Source organism: Rousettus aegyptiacus, unplaced genomic scaffold (genome assembly GCF_014176215.1).
Source record: "Rousettus aegyptiacus isolate mRouAeg1 unplaced genomic scaffold, mRouAeg1.p scaffold_m13_p_2, whole genome shotgun sequence".
Classification (NCBI taxonomy): domain Eukaryota; kingdom Metazoa; phylum Chordata; class Mammalia; order Chiroptera; family Pteropodidae; genus Rousettus; species Rousettus aegyptiacus.
In genome coordinates this window covers 97,617,278-97,642,858 of record NW_023416295.1, presented here as the reverse complement: position 1 = coordinate 97,642,858, position 25,581 = coordinate 97,617,278, and the positions used below count along the sequence as shown (strand labels likewise).

General features: G+C 35.0%; 1 protein-coding gene across 1 annotated transcript; it reads left to right on the top strand.

Moving 5' to 3' along the window:
* Positions 1-1,947: 1,947 nt before the first annotated feature.
* Positions 1,948-25,076, top strand: AKAP3 (A-kinase anchoring protein 3). The gene is made up of 5 exons (XM_016150117.2): positions 1,948-2,091; positions 4,876-4,983; positions 7,250-7,345; positions 16,034-18,349; positions 24,688-25,076. Exons 3-5 carry the CDS (start codon positions 7,250-7,252, stop codon positions 24,841-24,843), a joined length of 2,568 nt encoding a protein of 855 aa, XP_016005603.1. The 5' UTR covers positions 1,948-2,091; positions 4,876-4,983; the 3' UTR covers positions 24,844-25,076.
* Positions 25,077-25,581: the final 505 nt, after the last annotated feature.

The window sequence follows — 25,581 nt, the reverse complement described above, 5'->3', positions numbered from 1 at the left end:
CAGGAGAGTCCAGAATGGTAAGACTGAACACATTTCTATTTTTTTAGATGTTATTATTTATTATTATTTATGCCTACAGCACCTCATCTTACTAGGTGGTCTCCCATTCAAGTACTTACCAGGCCCAGCCCTGCTTAGCTTAAGAGATCAGACATCAGGCTTGTTCCTGGTGGCATGGCTGGAGACCACATACTGTGGCTCTACTGAGGCATGAACCCAGGACTTTCTGTGTATAAAGCAGACTTACTAACCACTACACTATGGAATCGTGTCCTAGACCAAATGCATTTTTAAATAGTTTAATCTGGTCACCCTCTCAATGTCCCTGAGTTGGAGTTAGCAACCAGCAACCTGTCCTGAGACATATACCTTGGACTTATCAGAAAACTAGGGGGTCTCTCTAGACTCGATAATTCTTTCATGTTTTTTTTTTTTTTTTTTTTTTAGGAAGAAAGAGAGCACTGCTGGGTTTGACAAAACACCTGTAATGAGTAGAGGTTGCCTGTTAGCAGTCTTGTAAGATTGGCTGTTCCCACTGTACGTCACCCCTACTGTTTACTGAAATGTCGCCTACCAAACTGAATTAGAAGAGAAAAGAAACTCTTAAAGAAATTTTATCAGAGAAATTGACTAATGTTATGCTGTCTTATATTTCTTGGCCTCAACCTATATTCAATCAGCACTTAAAATCTGGTAATATTTGCTTCTGGGGTCAATATAAACATAAATGTACTTTCCTGGTTCCAATAAATTAACAGACCTCTATTATCATCAGCAACCTCTTTACACCATATAACATTGCCAATTATGTTATATTACAACTCAAAGTCCAACACAGCCCCGTGTTCTAAATACTAGTTTCAAGGTGACATGATATAGTTGAGAGAACACTAACTTAAAATTTAGACTATTAGATCCCAATTATTAGTTATGATCTGGGTAATCTTCTATACCTGTCTACCAGGAAAAATAATATTTGCCCTGTTACCTCAAAAGGTTATTGTGAGGATCAGCTGACATGATGGATATGTGCTCTGTCAACTGCAAAGTGCCATATGTGTGTATATATAGTTTTATTCAAATACTTATGAAGTATCAAAATCATAGAATGTTAGAACTGGAAGAGATTGTAGAAGATCAGAAAGCCCAATTTCTTTATTTTAAAGATGAAGAAGCTGACACCTGATGTAAAAGGTCATAAAGGATAAATAACATTGTTGAAAGAAGCATGTAATAAACCAGTCAGTCACTTTTGAATTCATTAGCAATTTTAATTCTTATCTTGTGGCCTCGATCAGAGATTCTTTTTGCTTCATGGAAACTATGTATGTGTCCTATAGTTAATCATTAATTAAGAGTACCTAAGATAACATTTCCAAAGTGAGTGTACTACTAATAAAGTCCTCAAGTCTAGAAATTGCCAACCAAATGCCTCTTGGTCTGATTTATCCCACTACAATTCCTCTGGTGGAGGCATTGCAGAGGGCAGAGTACTGCTACTGTATCTCTGACTATCTAAGATGAATGTTAACCTAGACACGTTAATTTAGGCAAAATATTCCCAAATTAATTTTTTTATAAAAGTCAAGATGTTTATAATGAAAAAGTCCAAGCTAGATCCCACAAAGTGAGGTGATTCCATGGGCTTTAGATAAAAAATTTAGTAGACCTCTCAATTCTTTTAATTCTTGTTTCCACATCCATCTGGATTTGTTAATACATAATACTTACTCTGCTGTTTTAAGTAGAATCCATTGACAAAATTTCCCATCTCATATTCCCTACATAAATCAGACACAGGAGACAATCAAGTAATTGTCTAAGCATCAGAGCCTTGGAGTGTACCTCTCCCCCTCCCTCCTCCATCCTTTGATGACTCAATTTCTGGTAGCTGCACCACTGTTGCTATAGAGACAGTGATTTCACCAGTTGTGATTCTGATGTCACTCACCAGTCCCAACAAGGGAGAGGTACATGGAAGGCTGGGGGAGGAAACAAGATCTCGAGCTGAGCAAGAACATCCCAGCATCTTCGTTGACTTTAAAACTATATTCTGGAGTTTTCTGTGGTCACTATTCCAGTACTACAGAGGTAGGAAATCCCACTGGTCTGATAAAACAGTTCATTTTCTTTCTTATCCGTTGGTTAAATGGGAGAATTTAGTGACAAGTGATAGGTCTCTTTGCCCAGTCAATTTTAATTATACATCAGAATCTTCTGAAAATATATGAGCCTCTTCTTCAGCAGCATTACAACTAAACCTACTATCTTTGATGCTGAAATTTTCATTTTGTTGCAGATTGACCAGACCTCTTTGATCATTCTTTTACCAGCATGAGGAGGTCTTAGTCTCTGCTTTTCAGTTTGGCAATGAGACTGGAAGCTGACTACTTGCTGACTTCTCTTTGTTATGTGGCTATTCCAAAAGGTCTTTTTTCCCCCCAATACTCTAAGAGTAAAATCAGACTGGTATAACTTTGAGTCCCGATTCTTACCCACTTTCATTCTCTCACTGTTATTTCTGAAGCCTCAGCTAGACAACAGAACTGGGAAAAGACAGGGTATATAGATAACTATATTGGGAAAATATCTGTACTTATGGGGCACTAGAGGAAGAAGCTATTACTAGAGGGAAAGTGAACATCGGGGAGAGCCACTGGAAAGCTAAACAGTGAATAGTACCACAGAGAAAAAGATACAACATACACACACATACTACCAATCCTATTTAAACAAAATCAATTGAAACCGATTTTGGATGTCTACAGTTTATCAGACATTTAGAGAAAGGGAGAGAGAGAAAAGGAGAATGGATATAATAGAATACATTTTTTAAAAAAAAATTGTAATAAAACTTGGTTGAATAAACTTCAAGACAATCAGGTATGTATCAATCCTGCAATAAATTTATTTATGCCACCTGTAACTTGAGCTTTTCTATGAGTTTAGGAACCTTGAGTTTAGGACCCTCTTGCTTTTGATGAATACAGGAGAAAAATGTCTTGAGATGGAGTTATGGACTGGAGTACAGCATCTATAACCAAACCCCTGTGTTGTTTATGCCCTCTTTGGCTGGCAGTCATGATTTTCACGCCTCCTCAATTATTGAAGTAATAATCACACTGGCATTTTTAAGGAATATTTTAAGTCAGTCCTTCTAGTGACTGGAGAATCCTTCTATTGGCCAAAAAAATTTTTCACAGCCTCCAGGATGTGAACCTGCAGAACTGCAATATTTGAAAGAATATATCCACTGGTTTTACTATTCCTTCTTCGTGCCTCAATTTCCTAATCTGTAAAATGAAGATATTAGAATAAATGATTTCTAATGTTGATTTATCTTTACACTATATGTGATTAGCTTCCTTCTTCACCAAACTTAGTAGATAATGAAAAGCATCCTCTTTCTCTCTTGATTTTCTACCCTAACTAAAGATATTGGTCAATAACTTTGAAGTTAAGAAATTTATGAACCCATTCATTGGCTCCATTAAATTCTTTAGATTTTTCTTTTTTCTATTTTCTTATAAGAAATGTATACAGATTTAGAAGTCTGAATATCATTATCCTCAAAAGAGAAATTTAAGTACCTCTTTGTACTTACTATTATCCAGAACAACTTAGGAAGCTTAAAGTCTAAAACAAGCTTCATGGATGCAGATAAACATGCAAAAGACATTGAAAATAGAATAAAAACATTAGTACATATGTAAGCGGAGTGCTTGTTAGATATATATGACCAGTAAGTGTGCTTTATGTTGCTGAAAAAGTAACAAGAGCACTTCTAGGGTGTTGATGTTATTGGTATAAGAAGGTCTGTTAATAAATCAATGGATAAGTATTTACGCCTTGGATAAGCCTCTAGAGTGAACTTATCCCCCAAAGGAGTCAAGCTTCAAAAAAAGCTTGAATGTATGGCATAGAACCATAACAGACTTGAGCAACCCATTTTTTGTTGTTGTTCTCAGATTCTCCAATTTAAGAAAGAAAGAAAAATTAAGCTATCTGGCTTTAGAAATAGGTAGTATTCATATATTCATTCTTTCAGCAGACAATTATTGCACGCCAAATTTAAGATCTCACTACTATAAGGGATACCAAGATGGGTAAGAAAATGCATCTGCCTTCATGAAACCATCTAATAAAGGAGATAGATATATGTGAGCAATTAACATACTAGAGAGGGTATAAAGGTTGAGACAAAATATTACAGAAACTTTGATAACAGAACAATCACTTTCAATTAGGTATTTAGAAAATATTTTATGGCCAGGGTAAGATTTGACCTGGACTGTGAAGTAAGGTGGACTTTAGAGAGATGTTTTCAGCAGGATGATGAATATTCCGAGGTACAGTGCCCTAATGTCTTCTATTTAAATATCGTGGTCGAGGTAGTATAAGGAAGACAATTGATCTGGAAGCTTGTTTTGACATTAATTATGAATTCCCTCTTATAACATGAGGATGTATATTTTTCTCAAGTCCTCGAAGGAATAATTACAAAATGTTTTGAGATACATGAATTCAGGGCACTTATTCTCCATTCTAGCTCCTTCTGACACCTTATTCAAGCAAGTTTGAAATTAGGCTAAAAAAATTTTTTCTCATTGTTAAAAAAGCCTATATATCAATGATTTGAAAGTGGGATATAGTCACTTCAGAAATTATTGGCCGAAAGACGAGACCATTTTTGTCATCCGGAAACCATCAGACTGTACAAAGAATAAGATCTGGGCTTTAAATTTGAATGTTATTTTGTGCTCATCACTTGTATACTACATGTGAAAAATAATGAGTAGGTAAAAATTATTTGGAAATAAGAGCAACGTGGCTCCTATTAAAAGTAGTCAATTTTTATATGTCTTTTCATTGCAGATTCCTTATATTACATGGCAGGAAGGGTGGGTAAATTTAGGAATAGTGAAGACAAAAACCAATTAATCAAGAGCTTTCCTCATACCTCAGAACTCATCCTCAGTAACAGTAAGTGATCACATGATCTCCTTACTTTTTGTACTTAATTTTTATCCTTGCTTTTTAATTATGCTATATAACTTAAATAAGTCTATAGAGCCTATTGATTCTGCCATTTTCTATTAGAAGTAATTCATTAAGATGAAATACAAACTGGCAGTTAAGAGATTTGTAATGTCAGCAGTCCAGGACTGCCCATCTCCAAGTCGTCTCATTCTTTGGCTGAGTAGTAGTATTATCCATTCCTTTCTTCATGGTAATGATTCAAGCATAAGAATATTTATATTTAATAGTGAGCTGCTAAGAGACAATACAGGGTTTAACTTCATAAATATTAACAGTTTTCTTGTTAGGTGTTGAAATAACATTAAAAGGAGATACCAATGAGGTTAAGAAATCTCAGAGAAAATGTAAAGAAAAGAATAAATAATTTTGGTGCTGGCGCATCTTTCTCAGAGAAGGTCTCTCAAGATAAGCCCAGGACTGGGGATTCTCTATTCTAGATGTCTGTTAGAATCACATACATCTAGAATAGAGAAATTTAGTACCTAAGTTTAGCCACCCTAAAACCATTGAAATAAGATTCTCTGGGGGGTGGTATCTCAGATTCGATATTTTAAAGCTGTTTCCTGGATGATTCTAATCAGGGTGGAGAACCCATTGCTTACCTAAGGAACCTGTTATTATAATCAGGAAGAGTAAAAGAAACTGTTTCCATAGCTCTGTAATCTGAGTCAGTGATTGAGGTGTTAAAATGGGTACAAATCCTGTAGGAGCAAAAAACGATTAGATCTTATAAGCTCTTATTTTTTATTTTTAATAATTACCTACAATATTCTGTATAACAAAATTAATGAATCCACTTATAAATAAGTTTAAATCATGTGAATAATCTGTGTTTGACATGCATTGGTTTTATTTTAAGGGAAGTTGTCTACCTGCACCACTGCCTAAAGTCCTTTAAAACAAATATTTCCAATTAACCAGATATTCAATCCCTATTAATGCTTCACTTATTTCAAGCAATTCTTTATAAAACACGATTTTACTCTTAAAAAAAGAGTAAGCTTTTGGACTTTATTATAACAGAATTTTAAACCAATATATTTGTTAGAATCAAAATATGAATATGCATGTACATTGTGAAATGTACATGCATGTACATTGAGACATTGGGGAGGAAAAACTGGCCATTTTATCTCACCTTGCGTATTGAGAAATATAGATCTAAGCAGCATTTATAATAAAAGAAGGAAAACTTCAGTGCGGAAGCCTGGTGGTGGAAGTCTAATATGGAAAAAGAGGACAAAGAGAAGCTTCTCATATTTGTAGATTGTCAGTAGGCACATATCACAATTATTCCTGTTCCCAAGAACCACCTAATAAGATACCGTGGAGAGTGAGTGAGACCAAGGCCAAAGACCAAAGGAGTATGAGATGGTCAGCTGCGAGGTGAGGTAATGCAATCAGCAAGTATATGCAATTCTTTCAAGAAAAGTGGCTACAAATGAGAAAAATAGTAGCAGGCAGAGAGAGGTTTGAGGTGGAAGAAGACAACTAAAATGAAATATCAACTTTCTGGCTTAGAAGGTTGAGGGTGGTACGGTTACAGAGGTTAGAGAATAGAGAAAAGTGTTGGAGGGTTATGAAAGAATAAAAATAAGCAAGGCTTTTTACTGCCTCCATAGACAAAGGCCCATTGGATGATGCATATGACATTTCTGTTCTGGCATTCAGAAGTTTGGCTGAACCATGGAGACTGAGAATTCCCCCAGGATTCTTGGCTAATTGAAGGAGGGATTAGTTTTAAGGAAGAGCTACTAGACTTACCACTAGTATAAGTAAGTTAGTACTCTAGAAATTAAGAACAAACCATATATTACTTTAAAAAATAAGTTGGTGGGGGCAAGAAGAGGCAAGCAATAAATTACTTCTATTTTGATCACTCTGAGTTTTGAGTATCTACTGAAAATCCAAGATGTAGAAGGGCTGTCAAGTGATGATATAAAGAGAAAGACATGGCTGCTTAGATTCTTTCATGAACAGACCTGTATTAAGCACCTGTAGCATATACCAGGCACTGGCCTTAGCACAGGGGTACCTATAGTTAAGAAATCTTCCTGCAGTTGAGAGCTGACAAATTAGCTCTTGGGGCAGGTCTCTATGAAAGCATTGCTCCTATTTTTCACACCTCAGCCATTTACCTTATTTCTCCTTACTTTCGTATAACTTGTCCTTTTGATGACCATTTCTTTTTCTTTTTTTCTACATCTAGATGTCAGATAGGGTTGACTGGTTACAAAGCCAAAATGGGGTATGCAAAGTTGATATCTATTCACCTGGAGAAAGCCAACCTCAGGACTGGAAAATAGTAAGTGTCAACCTCCTTACAAATACTGGGTTAGGAATATGCGGAGTACCATTAAGAGTAGCCTTATTCTCTCCACCACCACCACCTACCTCTTATTTTTCAAAGATTTAATTCTTGGTGGTGGGTAAATTGAACTTTAGAACAAAAAATTACCATCTACAATTTTTTGGAAAAAAATTCCTATGGGATATTTAGTAGGAGAAATATGCTGTAATTAATGAAAAAAAAAACCTATATATTACCACTGTAAAAATGTGTTTTATTTTCAAACAGGAAGAGTTAGATTTCAAACAAATATCTCTAAAGTTCATAAAAAAGTATTTTCTGATATGTAGGCTGCTTCAAAATTCTCAGAACTATGAACTCTTATCTAAGTAATATTGTCAATCTGCCTTCATCGTTCAACATTTATTAAATACTTACTCAGTATCAGGCTCTGTAAGTTTGGGTTCAGTCAAAAGATGGAAACCACACCAGTAATTTAATATTTAAAAACTGTTAAAAAGGTACTTAACTAAGTTAAGTCCTAAAGGTTATAAAAGAGGACTCTAAGAGTTCCAGAAGTAGCAAACGCAAAAAGCAGCTGGTACCCCTAGGGTAAGAGAGCTTGAGTAAGGAAGAAACTAAGAATTCAGAAAAGCTCCCTCTTCCTCAACCAAGGCTACTTCATAACTCTTTGGAGAGAGTGTGGCTGCCACAGGAACGCACAGCCTGCTGGTGCCAAAGACACTTGCCAGAGGCTGCAGGTGGGCCAGGAGAGAAAACTATTCTTCCTGCTATGGCCACAGAGTATTCCTTCAGTGCCCTCTATAAACAAAGCCAGCTGAGAAATGTTTAGCAGATCCCGTTTTAGTGTCATAAAACAAGATGAAGGATGGACTTAGAGTTGTGAGACAGTAGTGAATAACTGATATAGATACTGTGTTAAGTCTTAGGATCAGACATATAAAAATTTAATTCTCTCCTTGTAAGGATCTCATGGTCAAATGAAATCTCTATTGTAATCCTCATCCTTAGTATTAACATTTATTAAACACTGATTTGCATGCAATGTTACATGAATCATCTTCTGTTTGTCTAAAATATATTTGGTCTATCTTTATACAGCCTAAGCGATAAAACATTAACAAATCTATGTAAGACATTAAGACATATAGATAAAAAAAATACCAAATTACTAAGGCAGATAAGTTTCAATATTAAGTCAGAATAACAAAAATGTCTTCATTTTTCACTAAGTGAGAAGCATTCTGGAGAATTCAAAAAAGAACAAATCAATTTCTACCCTCATAGACCTTAACATTCACTTGAGGAAATGAAACATATACATGTGAAAATATAAATATAATTTAAAAAGCTCTAAATTACTGGTGGATACTAATAAGAAATCTATGATATTTGCCAAATGGATTTTCTGGATAATAATTGCTATATGTGTTTAAAGAACAGATCATTTCAAAATGGGAGGTGATTAAAGAAAATTTTATAAAGTATGTTTAAGCTATAGGTGAAGAAGAATTGGATGGGAGGTATATACATTGACTGAAAACTAAGCTACTGAAGTGAAAGATGGCTGAGGAGAGAAAATTAACCCCTTAACCCTTTTCACATTCTCTATCCTGATACGAAAATTTTCCTGGGCCCTTTATTAAGAAAAACGCAGAAATAATTTGACATCCACATTCCCCAACTGCTCAGGATATTACTGTATAATAAGAGAAAGACTTAAAGGTTGCAAGAGGGCAAAGGGGTTGGAAGAGATGTATGTTTGATTGTAGACTGCATTGATAGAAAAGAAATGTGGTTAGCCTTTCAGTCAGTCAAGACGGCTTTACCAACCAATTTTTCAAAATTCTTCCGGATCTAGTGGAATAATGGATGTAGGATACACACATTTTAGGTTTAAAAAACATAGACAATAAAATCCTGTAAATATAGCAAGCTAACACAACTCTTAATGTTCCACCATAAAGCTCTATGCTATGCTGTAGGTTTGTTGGGGTTTTTTAATGTTCTGTGAAAAGAATTGAAAAGGATAAAAAAATAAACCTCACATCTGCATTACAATAAAACTCACTTGTACATCTTAGCCCAATTATGGAAACATGCTTATTTTCAGATAGTGTGGCTATCTGTAAATAAATACTATTAAGGCATACTTTTCAAAAAAGGATAAAATAAAGATTCTCAATTAGATGTGAAAATGAAGATACGTTAAAGATTTTATTTAACTCATTAATGAGAAAATTGGTGAGGTGTTACAACCAGATCAGGCATATTGAAATGAATGTGCAAATAGATGCAAAACTGGCCTCTTCCACAGTAGAGAAGGGAAGACAGCTGAACCTCCACTGGACATGATTTACATGTCTATCAACATGTAGAGTTAGTTTGCAATGCTTTCAATTATCTTTAATTAGCTTAAACTATCAAGATATAAAATAGCTGTCATAGAGTCAGAAACAGATTATATGGAAGTCTGTAGACAATGCTTAGTCTATAGAGTATGGACTATAGACATGAACAGTTTTCTATTGAAGCATAAACTTTCATCTACAGTTGTCATTTTGATAAAAAATCTCAAAGTGAGGTAACTGTGATCCCAAAATAAGGCTAGTCTCATCAGATTTGGTCTGATTATTTACATAGGTACAGCAACTGGATAGGCCTTAAGTTTGCTTTACTGGAAGTTTTCATAAAGAATCTCAGATTGGACTTTTAAAAGCCTGCATTATTTGATATGCTGAGACAAGAAATTCAAGACTAGGAAACTCTCCACCAGGTTTTACCTGCTGTACCTAGAAAAACAAGCATGTACACCATTCGATTTCTCTAATGCTATTATTTCTAACAATAGTCTCAACCACTTATATTAATATAACTTTCATCGAAATATTTTCTATTCTTTCTATTTCACAAATAAAACGGGGGAGGGAGAGGTATGTAATTATAAACTGTCACATACCAGCGTAAGTACAGACTAGCAGAGTTCATGAACACCATAAGACAGTATGTAAGCCATATACATCCCTTATAAAACCTAAGTGGTAAAAAAGAACACATTAACAGACCTAAAGATATAGCTTTTCTATAATAATAAAAAGAGAAGCAAAAGCATATAAACTATGCTTAATTATCAATGTTTCACTATTCTATTTTACTTAAAAATGATCTCAATATTCAATGAATATCCATTAATTAACAATTTAATACCAGTCCACTGTTTTAAGTTACATGAAGATATTGGAAATTTATCATCATGCTGACATACTATAAAACATACTGGAAATAAAGTTTGTCAGAATAATTATTCAATTTGATTAAACATAAATTTATATTTTTCATGTTATTAAACATTAAGTAGAAGTAATACTAGCTTTTTGGATCTGTATAAACTGTATGAGTTTATGAAGAGCATATCCAAGTAAAAATGCAGATTTATACTTAACACTGAAAAATCAGAAAAGAAATAACTGTTTTTATTAAACTAAAATTATTAAACTAATCTTGTTTACCTAACTTACACTTACCTAACTAATCTAATCTAACTTAAAGATTTACCTAACTTATGTAAAGTTAGGTTCCTAAAATAATTCACAATTAGATTCTATAAAAATACTTTTTCCAACCAGAATAGAGATCCTTTAATTTAATAGGCTTTATAAAGGCTAGCTTAATAATAAAATGTGGAAGTAGGAAGGGATTACTCCTTACACTTAATGCTTTTCTAAATGACAAATACGTAGTGATACAAGCACTAATAGACAGCTTATAGCTTCAATCAGCCATTAGATTCAAATGCTCAGTTTTTAACAAAAAGTCACAAGGCATACAAAGAAACAGGCAAGTATGGTCCATTCAAAGGAAAAAAATAAATCAACAGAATCTGTTTCTGGAAAAGACCCAGTAACAGATCTACTAGACAAGACTACAAACCAACTGTCTTAAAGATGCTCAAAGAACTAAAGAAAAGATGTGGAGAAAGTCAAGGAAACAGTGTTTGAACAAAACGAAATATGAGTAAAGAGATAGAAAACCTAAAGATAAGCTAAAAATAAAATTCTGGGGGTGAAAAGTAAAATAACAGAAATAAAAAATTCACTAGAAGGAATCAAAATCAATTTGAGCAGGCAGAAGAAAAAATCAGCAAACTTGAAGATAGGACAGTGGAAATTATCAAGTTTAAAGAACAGAAAGGGGAAAAAAATGAAGAAAAGTGAACAGAGCCAAAGGAACCTGTGGGATACTGTCAAGCAAACGAACATATTTATCATGAGAATCCCAGTAGGAGAAGAGAATGAGAAAAGGGCATAGAGAACATTTTAAGAAATATTGGCTAGAAACTTCTCGAATCTGATGAAACATAAATATGAACATCTAAGAAGTTCAATGAACTCAAGTAAGATGAAATCAAAGTACCCCACACTGAGATATTATAGTCAAACGTTCAAAATACAAAGACAAATAGAATATGGGTGGGAGTGATGCTTGTCACTTCCATGCCTAGACCAAAAAAGCCTCCTATCTAATTCTCCATGATCTTTATCATTCCCCATACACTTGCTTAAGAAAAGATTCTGAGGCCCTAGGGGAGGATAACACGGTGCAAAAGCAGAGCCTGGGTCCCCGAGTCGCTGCAAAGAAGGCTCCTCATTGAATGCCCTCTCTAAACAAGTGATCAAGAAGTAAACCTCTATTTTAATATACCACTGATACTTCAGAGGCTATCTAATTTAAAACTAGCATCACCCCAAATAATATATTTTGCCTCTGTCATTTTGTTGCCAAGAATTCCCACTCTATTATCTGGCTATCAAAATGCTTTAAAGTCCATCTTAAATGCCACTTTTTTCTCTGGTTTCCTAGCAAAAATTATCTGTCCCTCTTCTAACATTAAATATTGTTTACTTTATTGTTTTATAGCACTGCTCATATAGTATTGTTTACAGTTTATCTCTACAGTAGACCATATGTTTCCAGAAGGCAAGGATCATATTTCTTTCACCTTTATATGTCCCACAATGTCCAGTAGAGTATGTTGTACACAGACACTATATACATATTGTACAGGTAACATACACATCATTTCTCTCCCCTAAATCACCTCTGCAATAGTGGATAGCTCATTCATTGGAACCTGACTTTCCATTGCCTGAATTCTGCCTTTGCTCTGACTCTGCCACCTGTGGTCTGTCCCTTTCTCAGACATGCATATAGGCAGAATCCTTTCCTAAAACTTCTGCTAAAAGCTAAATTTTATCCATTAGGAAGTTCCCATTTGTTATCAACCTTTGGTTAGGAAAAATAATTTTTAAAAGATTCATTACAGAAACTCAATAGTTTCTCCACACATTCCACGTAATCTAATAGGAATGAATCGCAGTGCACATCCCTAGTAATACTCTCTTCCAGCACTTCTCTTTTCACCCAGGGCACTATTTTCTCATATAGGAAAGTCAAGTTTTATTTTCTGGTACTTCCTTAGCTTGTTAACTGTGTTTCACTGCATTATCCTAAAATAAGCTTCTCTTTTATTTCTTTTGAGGTCTAATCTTTATTTGAAATGTTTAAGTAGTATTATCTATCTTATATATACCACATTAAGTATACAAATTATTTTGTGCATATTATCTCATTTAATTCTAATCACAATAAAGAAGAAATTATTAAAAATAATAATTACCATATGATCCAACAAGTCCACTCATGCATATATATCTGAAGGAAACAAAATCACTATCTTAAGACATATCTGCATCACTTTGCATCATTATTTACAGTAGGCAAGACATGGAAGAAACCTTAATTTTCATGTCCATCAGTGGATGAATGGATAAAGAAAATGTGGTGTGTGCATATAAATACATATGGGTGTAATATTATTCATTCATAAAAAAGAAGGAAATTTTGCCATTTACAATATAGGTGGACTTTGAGGGCATTATGCTGAGTAAAATAAGTCAGAAAGAGAAAGACAAATACCATAAGATCTCATTTATATGTGGATCCATTGGGGAGGTGGGCAGAATGGGTGAAGGTGGTCAAAAGGTACAGATTTCCATTTATAAAATAAATAAGTCCCGGGGATGTAATGTACAGCATGATGACTATAGTTAATAATACTACATTATAGTGGTCCCCAACTTTTTTGGCACCAGGAACCGGTACTCCTATGAGAATCTAATGCCTGTTGATGTAAGGTAGAGCTGAAGCAGTGATGTTGTCCCTGGAGAACGGCTGAAATACAGATGAAGCTTCTCTCACTCACCTGCCGCACACCTCCTGCTGTCCGGCCTGGTTCCTAACAGGCCATGGACTGGTACTGGTCTGTGGTCTGGGACTTGGGGATCCTTGCTATAGTGTATGTTTGAAAGCTGCAAAGAGAGTAGATCTTGAAAGTTCTCATCACAAGAAAAATAATTTGAACTACTTGTGGTGATAGATTAGACACATTGTGGTGATGATTTCACAATCTATACAAATTTTGAATCATTATTTTGTACACCTGAAACTAACACAGTGTTATGTATCAATTATATATTAATTAAAAATAACAATGATAAAGTTTAAACCATACATCAGAAGTAAAAACCGAAACACAGAACTTACCTGTCCAGAGATCAAAGTGCTCTTCTGCTTATAGTGGGCACAAAATTATTGGTTTGAGCTTAAGATGGGAAAAATTACTAGCAAAATGAATTTTCTATTGTGTCTCACCCAACAGAGAATAGAGCTCTATAAACCATAGTTCATTAAAGAATCAACAAATCGTCAGACAATAAAACAAAATTCTCAATCATTGCTGCCACCAAAGATTAATGGTCATAAAGGAACCAAAGTGAAAACCAAAAGCAAATTAAGTAGAGAGGAAAATTAAAACTAGAAAAACAGAACACCTGCACCATTCTATTGCCACTTTGGATTCACCTGTGAGGGCCAAGACGCACCTGGTAGACTACTCTCATGATGACATTTTCTTCCTTTAGATGAATCTTTTGAAAATCTCGGCAAAGACTTCCAAAACTGTTAAAAGATCTTTTTCAGAGAAGAGTAAAATAACGACTCTCATACATATATAAAAATAAACTCATGTTAAGGATTTTAACTCATTAACAAGGAACTGGCATGGTTTAAAGGAGACTCAAAGGGGGGGGGGGGACACATATAGATCAGGAATATTGAAGTGAATGAGCAAATTGAAGCACTTTTCCACAGTGTGAGAAGTCAGTCAAACCTTCCCTGGTCAGAATTAATGTGTGAATAAGCAGGAATTATATTGCACTGCTATCAGTTATCTACACTTTATAGAATTATAAAATAGCTCCAAGAGGATTATAATCAGAAAATGTGGAAGGCTACCCTATAAATTATGCATAGTTTTCCACAAAATTTTGCTGTAGTTCAAATTATGTGAACCATTTAGGAAGACTTTGAACCAAGTACTATGACCAACAAGCAGCTCAAACCAGTCCTGTAGAGAACTGGTACAACTACTTTTCTTTCCAAGTCATCAAAACATAGCAGTGGGTAGAGAGCACCAATGTTAGAGCAGGAACTGGATTTGGATACTAACCCCCATCATGTAGTAGCTGTGAGATGCTAGTGAATTTATTTAGCTTCTCTAAGCTTCAGTTTTCTCAGCTGAGAATGAAGATTCACAGGTGTGTATGAGGATTAAAGGAAATAATATGTGTAAAGCACTTAGCACAGTACCTAGAAAATGTAAGTATTCAACAAATAGTAGTTAGTAACTATATGATGCCTGGTAATTAAAATACAAATTATTCTTTAAAGATTGGCAATATTTGTGGTCATTTTGAGAAGATATAACTCCAATAATTATATTGATCCTTTACATTTAATAGTAAATAGGACACTTTCACATACATTCTTATTTTATCCTATGTTCAAGTGAAGATTATAGATTACAAAACATAAACATATATATGCATGTATTTATCACAACTACTATCCACCAAAGAATCTATATTCACTTAAAACTAACAAATTGTCCACAGATATTAATTCCTCAATTATAAATCATATTAACATAAGTGATATCAAATGTTCCATTGGAAGCTGTTTAACATTGCATAGCCTGGCAAAGTGATTAATTATGCACAATTATCCTCCAATTTTCTATTTTTTGAAAAACTGTATTTTGTAATAAGAGACCTAAATAAAAACAGATAAAATGTAGAAGACAGCAATTAATATCAATACAAGAAAAGTCTGATTTAGTTCAAATGCTAACTTGGCTGTATAGCTGATGACTGTCAGATCTTAAAGATATATGTTGTTAGATACAGTATAATATAGTGGCCTAGAGCATGGGCCACTGGAGTTAGACTGCCTGGGTTGGAATTCCTGCTCCATGAGTGATTAGCTGTATAACTTCAGATAAGTAACTAAGTCTCTCAGTTCTTCAATTTCCTCTGTAAAATGTGGCTAATAAGAGTTAACATTTAAGTTTTCTGTGAAAATAACATTGAATGAGATAATAGTCTTAAAATACGTGAAACAGTGCATGAAATACAGTAAGCACTAAATACATGTTGGTTCTATTGTGGTGATGGAGTAGTTCGGGCTTGAGCAAGGTGACCATTTTTGAAAGTGATCTTTGAGTTGTCCTGAATATTCTGTGTGTTTACTTTGTTATAGTCGGATGAATCCTTGTCTATTTTTAAGGAAGCCTCAACTGATCCTGTCAGAGTGCTCAGCTGGCTCCGCAAAGACCTGGAAAGAAGTACAGCAGGGTTCCAAGATGTTAGATTCAAGCCTGGAGAATCATCACTTGGTGGGGAAATGACCAGCTCAGGAGACCAACGCAAAGGTATCTTTGTGGACTATTACGATACCACCCATGAGGGCAATCCAGGGAGATTGCATTTTGAAATGACTCACAGAGAGAACCCTCTCCAGGGCCCCAGGGCCCAACTTGGTAATGGGAGTTCAGTGGATGAAGTTTCCTTCTATGCTAACCGCCTCACAAATCTAGTGATAGCCATGGCCCGCAAGGAGATCAATGAGAAGATCGATGGCTCTGAAAACAAATGTGTCCATCAGTCATTGTACATGGGAGATGAACCTACACTGAACAAAAGCCTGAGTAAGGTGGCATCAGAACTGGTGAATGAGACTGTCTCTGTATGTTCCAAGACACCTATTTCAGATAAAGTTCCTGGTTCTGGTGACAGAACATCAAGATCATTACAGAGTCCCTCAAGTTTGAAATACAAGACCACATTGAAGATCAAGGAGAGTACTAAGGAAAGCAAGAGTCCAGCTGACAGACCTGCTTCTAAGAAATCTTTCTTCTATAAGGAAGTGTTTGAATCACGTAATGCAGGTGATGCCAAGGAAGGTGGAAAGTTCTTACCTGGGGAGAGAAAGATATTCAAAGGGCAAGAAAGGCCCAATGACTTTACAGCTTCTGTTAGTCAAGGGATCATGACCTATGCTAACAGTGTTGTATCTGATATGATGGTCTCTATCATGAAGACACTGAAGGTCCAAGTGAAGGACACAACCATTGCCACCATCCTGCTGAAGAAGGTACTAATCAAGCATGCAAAAGAGGTAGTTTCAGATCTCATTGACTCCTTCATGAAGAACCTCCACAATGTCACAGGGACCCTCATGACTGATACAGACTTTGTCTCTGCTGTGAAAAGAAGTTTCTTTGGTCATGGAAGCCAGAAAGCCACAGATATCATGGATGCCATGCTGAATAAGCTATACAATGTGATATTTACCAAGAAATCTCCTGAGAATATCAGGAAAACCAAGGACCAGTCTGAGACTTTTTCCCTTGTCTCCATGAAAGGAATGAGTGACCCTAAAAACCGAAATGTAAACTTTGCATCAATGAAATCTGAAGGTAAACTGAGGGAAAATGTGTACTGTCCTCCATGCAAACCAGAGGAGAAGAGTTGTGCCGAAACTTTGGGTGAACACATTATCAAAGAGGGGCTGACCTTGTGGCATAAATCTCAGAATAAAGAAGGACAATGTCCAGGTTTCCAGCATGCAACATTTGCAGCTCCCAACAAACAGTATAAGCCTGCACCAGACATTCCCCTAGGATATCCTCTGGATCCTTGCAATTTCAACCCCCCTATGTGTGGCCCAGAGAAACCTGAGAATTTTGATTCAGACTCCTGGGCCAAGGACCTGATTGTATCTGCCTTGCTTCTGATTCAATACCACCTTGCCCAGGGAGGAAGCATGGATGCACAGAGCTTCCTTGAAGCTGCTGGCAGCACCAACTTTCCTGCCAACAAGCCCCCTGCAGTTCCTGATGAGACCAAGCCTAAATCTCCTCATGTGGAAGGTAACCAAGAAGAAGCAGAAAAGAAGGATCTAATGAGCATTTTTTTTAACTTTATCCGGAATTTACTTAGGGAGACCATTTTTAAGAGTGACCGTAGCTCTGAACGCAAGGTGCCAGAACAGCCAACTAAGGAAGAATATAGCCACCTGTGTGAAAGACCTGTAACCCCTTCTCCCATCAAACTAAGTGAAGGCGATGAAGCTGGTGGTACCTTTGCTGGGCTGACCAAGATGGTTGTCAACTCACTAGATGGCCACATGAATGGGGAGATGATAGAACATCTGATGGACTCAGTGATGAAGTTATGTCTCATTATTGCCAAGTCTTGTGACTCTCCTTTGGCGGAGCTGGGAGATGATAAGTCTGGGGATGCCAGCAGGCCAACTTCAGCTTTCCCAGATAGTTTATATGAGTGTTTACCAGTAAAGGGCACAGGGACAGCAGAGGCTCTCTTGCAGAATGCCTATCAAACTATCCATAATGAATTGAGATGTATATCAGGACAACCCCCAGAAGGGTGTGCATCACCCAAAGTGATTGTCAGCAATCATAACCTAACCGATACAGTTCAGAACAAGCAACTCCAAGCTGTACTTCAATGGGTAGCTGCCTCTGAGCTCAATGTCCCTATTTTGTACTTTGCTGGTGATGATGAAGGAATCCAAGAGAAGGTAAGGAAGTAGTCAGAGGAATTTGGAAATATTTATTAATAGTTAATTAGGGTTTTAAGTTTTCTTTATGAATGGGAAGATACCATAAGAAGGGTAAAATGGGGACAGTAAAATTTGAAGATCATGCCTCTTGGAAGAGATAATAGATAAAGTAAAATTAAATTTTGCCAAATAAGAGTCATACCAAAGGGGAAAGGGAGGAATATATGATCAATCAAATCTAATCCTTTTTTTTTTCGTATATATCAATGGGCTTGCACAGATGAGGAACATCCAAGAGACTTGGCGAAAGGATCAGATTAAGATCTGGCTGAATTTTGTGTAGAATAGCATTGCCCAAAGAATGAGAAGGGGCTGCTGGGAAACATCACAGGGATGTTTTGGGGGAGGGGGTGAGGGATCTAGATTTATGACCTTTTGAAACCTGTCACTAATCTCTTAGCTGTTTGTCGACAAGGTGTTGGGGATTCGAAGGGACTTGACAAATAGCATCCTTCTTCCCCTCATTCTAAATTCTGAATCAGTTGAGAAGTACTGCTTCATGTTACTGTAGAGGAATCAAGAGAGACCATCCCAACACACACACACACACACACACACACACACACACACCCTGCTTAGGATTTTGGGTTATTTTGTCTCAATTGAGAAAAGCAGAACAATGGTGGTTACCAATTAGGTAATAAGGGATTATTTATAAAAATAACTAACTCATCCTCATAGAATAAAAAAACTAATGAGATATGTTGTATATGCCAAATTTTAAAGTGACAATATAGTTGATGATGTAATTTTCCAAAATGATACATTTTTTAAAAAATCTTATTTGACTTAAATCTGTAATTCCTGAAAAATTCAGTGTATATAAAAATGTTCTGAAATGCTCGTAAGAAAAAAAAATCATCCTCATAGAAACCAAAGGAGGTGGAGGAAGTGGCTTTCTCTGTTTAAGTGGTTTTAGATTATTTTGAATTAGAATGTCTGTAATATAATCTAAAATGTGTCCAATAGATTTGCAGTCCTTCTCTTAAACAAACACAAACACATATACCCATACATTTTTGCCCATTGTAAAGATGAAGACAGTCATCTATTTTATTAAAGAAAAAGAGTGGAAAGGATGGCAGCAGCACATCCAAACTTCAACTAATGTTTTGCGTTAGTATGTTTTTAGGAACAGTTAGTATGTTTTTAGGAACAGTTGGGTGAAGTATACCTCAAAGAAACTACCTAAGATAGATCTGAGATATTTTTTTTGGAAAGGGATTTACTAAATGCATACAAATATTCTCATGCTAATGTAGGTGATTAAACCCAGTAACACTGGAATGCCCATAAGCCTAATTCCTTGAAATAAATTTGTATACATTTTTGAATAGGTAATGTGTGCATAGTTTAAAACCCAAAGGCACAAAAGGATGTGCAGTGAAAACTAAGGTTTTTTTTCTTCATCCTTATCTTCCATCCTGTTGCTCTCCTTAGAGAAAACCATTCTGATTGATTTTTTGCTTATCCTTTGAGAAACACATATGCATATACAAATAAATACTTATATGTATATAGCTTAATTTTTAGGTTCGAATGGTAGTAATGTATATATGTGTGTATGTGTGTATATATATATGCAAACATATATATATTCTTTTTAATGGCTGCATATTACTTTATTTTATAAAGGTACTGTATTTAACTACTCTCCCATGTATGGACACTTCAGTTACCAATATTTTGCTACTATAAGCAATGCTATATGCCTAGAATCAAATATATCTGTATATGCTAAATACTTAGCAAAGGAATTTCAAGATCACTATTAGTGTGTGTTTGTGTATTTGATATAAATCCCCACATTGCGTTTTGTAGAGTTTGAGCTAATTTGCACATCTACAAAAACAATACGAGTGCTTATTTTCCATACTTTAATCAACAAGGAGTGCCAAACTTTTTATATTTACCAAGTTTTGCCTTTCTTTGCACTTGTCTTATTAGGAATGAGGGTGAATATCTTTTCATATGTTTAAGAGCCATGTGAATTTCCTTTTTCATAGATGAATTGTTTATAACTTCTACCCATTTTTATATTGGGTGATAGTTCTTTTTCTTGTTGATCTGAAAGAGTTTTATATACAAGGAAATTAGCCTTTGTGGTATTAAATGTATTTTTTAATCATTTGTCTTGTGATGCATTTTTCCTTTTTCGTTTTTGCCACAAAGAATTTTTAAAATATTTATATAGTCATATGTAAGACATTTTTTCTTTGATTTTTCCTGTATTTTATGTCATATTTTGAAAGACATTCTTTATTCCAAGATAATAACAAAACTTGCCCATGTTTTCTTCTAAGTACTTGAGATTTTTTTAAAAATATTTGACCGTGATCCATTTTGATATTTTTTTGATCCATTTTTGATCCATTTTTATATAAAGTATAAAAATGAGGTAGGGATGCAATCTCTTCACTGTTTCAAGATGGCTAACTGATTCTTTTTCTGAACTTTCTTTTCTTTCATTGAATTGTTTGACTATTCTTACTATTTTAATACTATTTGAATAGCACACTGTTAGAATTACATTTATTCTATAATGTTTTAATATTTGATAAGACTAGAGACTCCTTATTTCTCTATCTTAGAATTTTCTAGGCTGTATTACTCAATTTCAACCTTGAGCCTCAGGCATCCATTAACCTGATTTCTATCATTGATTTATCTTTCTGACATTTTATACAATGGAGCCATAAAATATATAGTCTTTTACATCTGGCTGTCCACAGTGTATTTTTGAGGTTTATCCATGCTGTAGTACGTATCAGTAGTTCGATCCTTTTTATTGCTGAGTAGTATTTCATCATGTGGATATGCTACGTTTTATTTATCCACTCACCAGTTAAAGAACATTTGGATTGGTTCCACTTTTTACTGTTATAAAGAACACAAGTCTTTGCGTGCACATATGCTTTCATTTCTCTTGGATATCAAGGCGTGGAATTGCTGCATCTTATGGTAAGTATATATTTTTTTAATGCCAAACTGTTTTCCAAAATGATTGTACCATTTTACATTCTCACCAATAATTTATGTAAGTTTTAGTTTCTCCACATCCTCATCAACATTATTTTTTATTATAGCTGTTATCGTGGTAACAGATTGTGGATTTAATTTGACATATACACATTAAAATGACTAGGGATGTTGAAAATCTTTTCATGTGCTTATTACCCATTCATATATTCTTCGTTAAATGAGCTATGCAAATCTTTTGCCCATATTTTGACTGAGTTGTTTTCTTCTTGTTATAAAGTTACAAGAATTCTTTATATATTCTGGATTCAAGTCCTTTATCAATATATGATTTGCAGATATTTTCTCTCAGTCTATGGCTTGTCTTTTCAATGGAATCTTTTGAAGAACAAAAGTTTTAATGATGAAATTTAATTTGTCATCTTTTATTTTTATTGCTTGTGCTTTTTTTTGTTATATATGATCTTTGCATAATCCAGTGGTTCTCAACTGGAAGCAGTTTTGCCCCCAAGGGACATTTGGTAAGGTGTAGAGACATATATTTTCTTCACCTCTGGGAGGGAGGTTGCTACTGGAGTGTATTGGATAGAGGCCAAAGATGCTGCTAAATATCCGACAATGAACAGGACAATTCCATGACAAAGAAATATCTAGCCCATAAGGTCAGTGCCACGAGGTAGTGAAACACTGACCTAACCAAAGGTTATGAAGATTTTCTTCTTTGTTTTCTTCAAAATGTTTGATAATTTCAGCTCTCATATTTAGGTTTGTGATACATTTTGAGTTCATTTTTGTGTATATGATATGTAGGGATTAATTATTTTGTGTGTGGGTATGCAGTTGTCTCAACATCATTTGCTGAAAAGATAAATGGATATCTGGCCCTTTTGAATTATCTTTCCCTTTATAAATCCCTTTAAAAATTAATTGGCTGTAAATATTAAGGTTCAAACTTTCTTTTTGTTGGTGTTTCCATATATCATTCCATAATATTACTTTTAAACTACCTATATCATTTGAAGTGAGTTTTTTGGTAGACAGCATATAGTTGGTTTATGTTTGTTTTTTAAATCCATTCTGACAAGTGGTGTGTTTAGACCCTTTACATTTAGTCTAATTATTGATATGTTTAGATTTAGGTATACTGTTTTAATATTAGTTCTGCTTATTTTATTTTTTCTTCCTGTTTTTCCCATCATTGCCTTCTATTAGATTAAACACATTTAATATTCCATTTTAATTTATCTATCGTGTTTTGACTGTCTTTTTGTGTAGTCTTTTTTGGTGATTTCTCTAAGGATTACAAACACATACTTAACTCTTCAGAGTCTATGTAGAATAAAAGCTACCACTTAAACCAGAATATAGAAATCTTACTACTATTTAGGTCCCTTTATGCTTCCCTCTTACATTGTCATTATTTTAGGTATTTAATCTAAATACATTGAAAAACTCTTAAATAATGTTATTTTTGCTTTCAACCATAAAACATATTTTAAAGAACTGAAGAGAATAGTTTATTATTTATACTGAGAATTTTACTGTTTCTGTTGTTCTTCATTTATTACTGATGTTTCGATTTCCTTCTGATATCATTTTCCTTTTGGATGAAGAACCTGGAACACATTTTCTGGCAAAAAATTCTCTTAGTTTTCTTTAACAGAAAATTTTCTTTATTTGACTTTTATTCCCGAAGTATATTTTTGCTGGATATAAAATTTTAGTTTGACAAGTTTTTTCTTTTAATGCTTAAAAAATGTTGTACCATTTCCTTCTGGCTGCTGTACTTTTTGATAAGAAATCTATTGTCATTCAAATAGTTGTTCCCCTCTAAATAATGTGTCATTTTTCTCTGGCTGCTTTTGGTACTTTTTCTTTTTCTTTAGTTTTAAGCAATTTGGTTATGACAAGTCTTAAAGTAAATTTCTTTGGGTTTATCTTATTTTAAGTTCACTGAGCTTCTTGAATTTGTTCTGCCTTTTGACAAATTAGAGAAGCTTTCATCTATTATTTCTTCCAGTATTTTTTTCTGCACCACCCTTTTTTTCTCTTCTGGGATTTGAATTACATAAATGTAAAACTTTTTAGCATTGTCCCACAAACCTTCAAACTCTCTTTATTTTTTCAATCTATTTTGAAAGAAGTTTAATTGGGCCTATATTCTTCAGTATGGCTAATGTCTATTGATCTATCTTTGAGTTTACTGACTCTATCATCTTCATTCTACCCATCCAATATATTTTCATTTTGGACCTCTTTTAGTTCTAAAATTTCGATTTTGTTTTTCTTTATATCTTCTTTTTGCCAAGACTTTCTGCCTTTCTATTTGCTTTAATGGTATTTATATGTACTTCAGTTTCTCATATGGAAATTTCTCCTTCTGAAAAAGCTCCTGGACTTTGGCCTATTTATTTGCCCTTTGACTTTGTATCATAGAGTCAGGTACAGAATGTGTAAAATAAAAATTGGGTTACTTTAGTTTGCTGCTGCTAGAATTCCAGATGAATGGCAATGTACTGTGTTCATATTGGAATGGCTGCTTTGGATAATTTTTCTCATTTTATGCTTAGAAAGAGAAATAAATGTAGGGTTAATGTCCATGTAAGCAAGGACATGAAATTAAAAATTTACAGTTAAAGGGCTCCAGGTGTATGGTTTCCTTGGGATCCAATGGGGCAATAAGGTAGAGAAATCTCAGGAATGAAAAAATAATCAGATAACAGAAGAAAAATGATGTTGTGCTGAAAGATCCTGCCAAAGGGTATGGATTTTGCTTCTGCTGATTTCTACCACTGTATTACTAACAAGTCTCTCTACTTCTCTGGGAAACATTTTCAGGAGGGTTGGATGGGTCTTTGAACTGCATTCCTGCTCTAACATTCTAAAGGTCTCTGATCTATGGGGCATGGGACAACATCCACATTTTTTTCCTGCCCTTGTTGGTCTTGGGGCAATAATGGGGACTGTTTTATAACATTACAGGGAACTTAAGAACAACATTAGAATTCTTAGAAAGCAAGAAAACCATTAACCAAACACCCACTGGAAACAGAAAGATTTTAGTCTTAGCGGGAAATCTTATTTTCTGTATCATGGACAGATGGATGTTACCACCTCTTCTTTAAATTGAGAATGATATAATCAACTTTCTTCTGTCACACAGGCTAGCAAACTTTACAATTGAGGAAGTCTTCTCAACATCTGAGTCCCTTATGCTGAAATGTCTCAAAGTCTACCTGTTTTAGCCTTGGCGGGACCTTTCTGGCCTGCTGTGGGATGTTCTGCACCTCCACTACTGCTTTTTTTCCTTTCCACAGCTACTTCAGCTCTCAGCTGCTGCTGTGGACAAAGGACGCAGCGTAGGTGAGGTTCTGCAGTCAGTGTTGCGCTATGAGAAGGAGCGACAGCTGGATGAGGCAGTGGGAAACGTTACACGGCTGCAGCTGCTGGACTGGCTGATGGTGAACCTGTGATCGGCGCCCACCCACTGCTTTCCCCTTTTTCAACAATGGGCCCAGCCTTTGCCCCTTCCCTTTTTTTCTCACTTCCACAGCTCCCTTCTCCATATTCTCACAGAGCCCTAACATTATGTTCATCCTACTCACATCAAAGACATGTCATCGTATGCTACTCACTGGATTTTTCAGATTTTCCCGTCCATGCAAGCAAGGACATAAAATTAAAAAATTACAGTTAAAGGGCTCCAGGTGTGTGGTTTCCTTGGGATCCAATAGGACAATAAGGTAGAGAAATCTCAGGAATGAAAAAATAATCAGATAGCAGAAGAAAAACAATGTTGGGCTGAAAGATCTTGAAAGGTCATTCGGTCTGTTCCCCTTGTCTCCAATATGTGCTCCAATTTGAAGCTCCTCTACCATAAAGTATTCCCTAAAAATAAGAAGCTATGATTCATCAACTCAATTTAGTCTTTTATAACCATGCGAATTGGGAAATGTTTTCCAATATGCAACCTAAACCAACTAACTATGAGATCAAGGATTTGGCTTTGAGGACAAAACTCTTCACCTCAACTTTTTTCGTGGTTGAAGATAGTTGGTATCAATAAAAGGTCCAAAAGACCCAAGTTCTATTGCCGGTTCTGTACCTTTCTGGCTATAGGACCTGGGACAAGTTAGTTACCTGTTATGACACTTCTCTGACTTACTGTCCATTTCACTCCATTTAAGAAACTTTTTCTATTCTTATTCTGA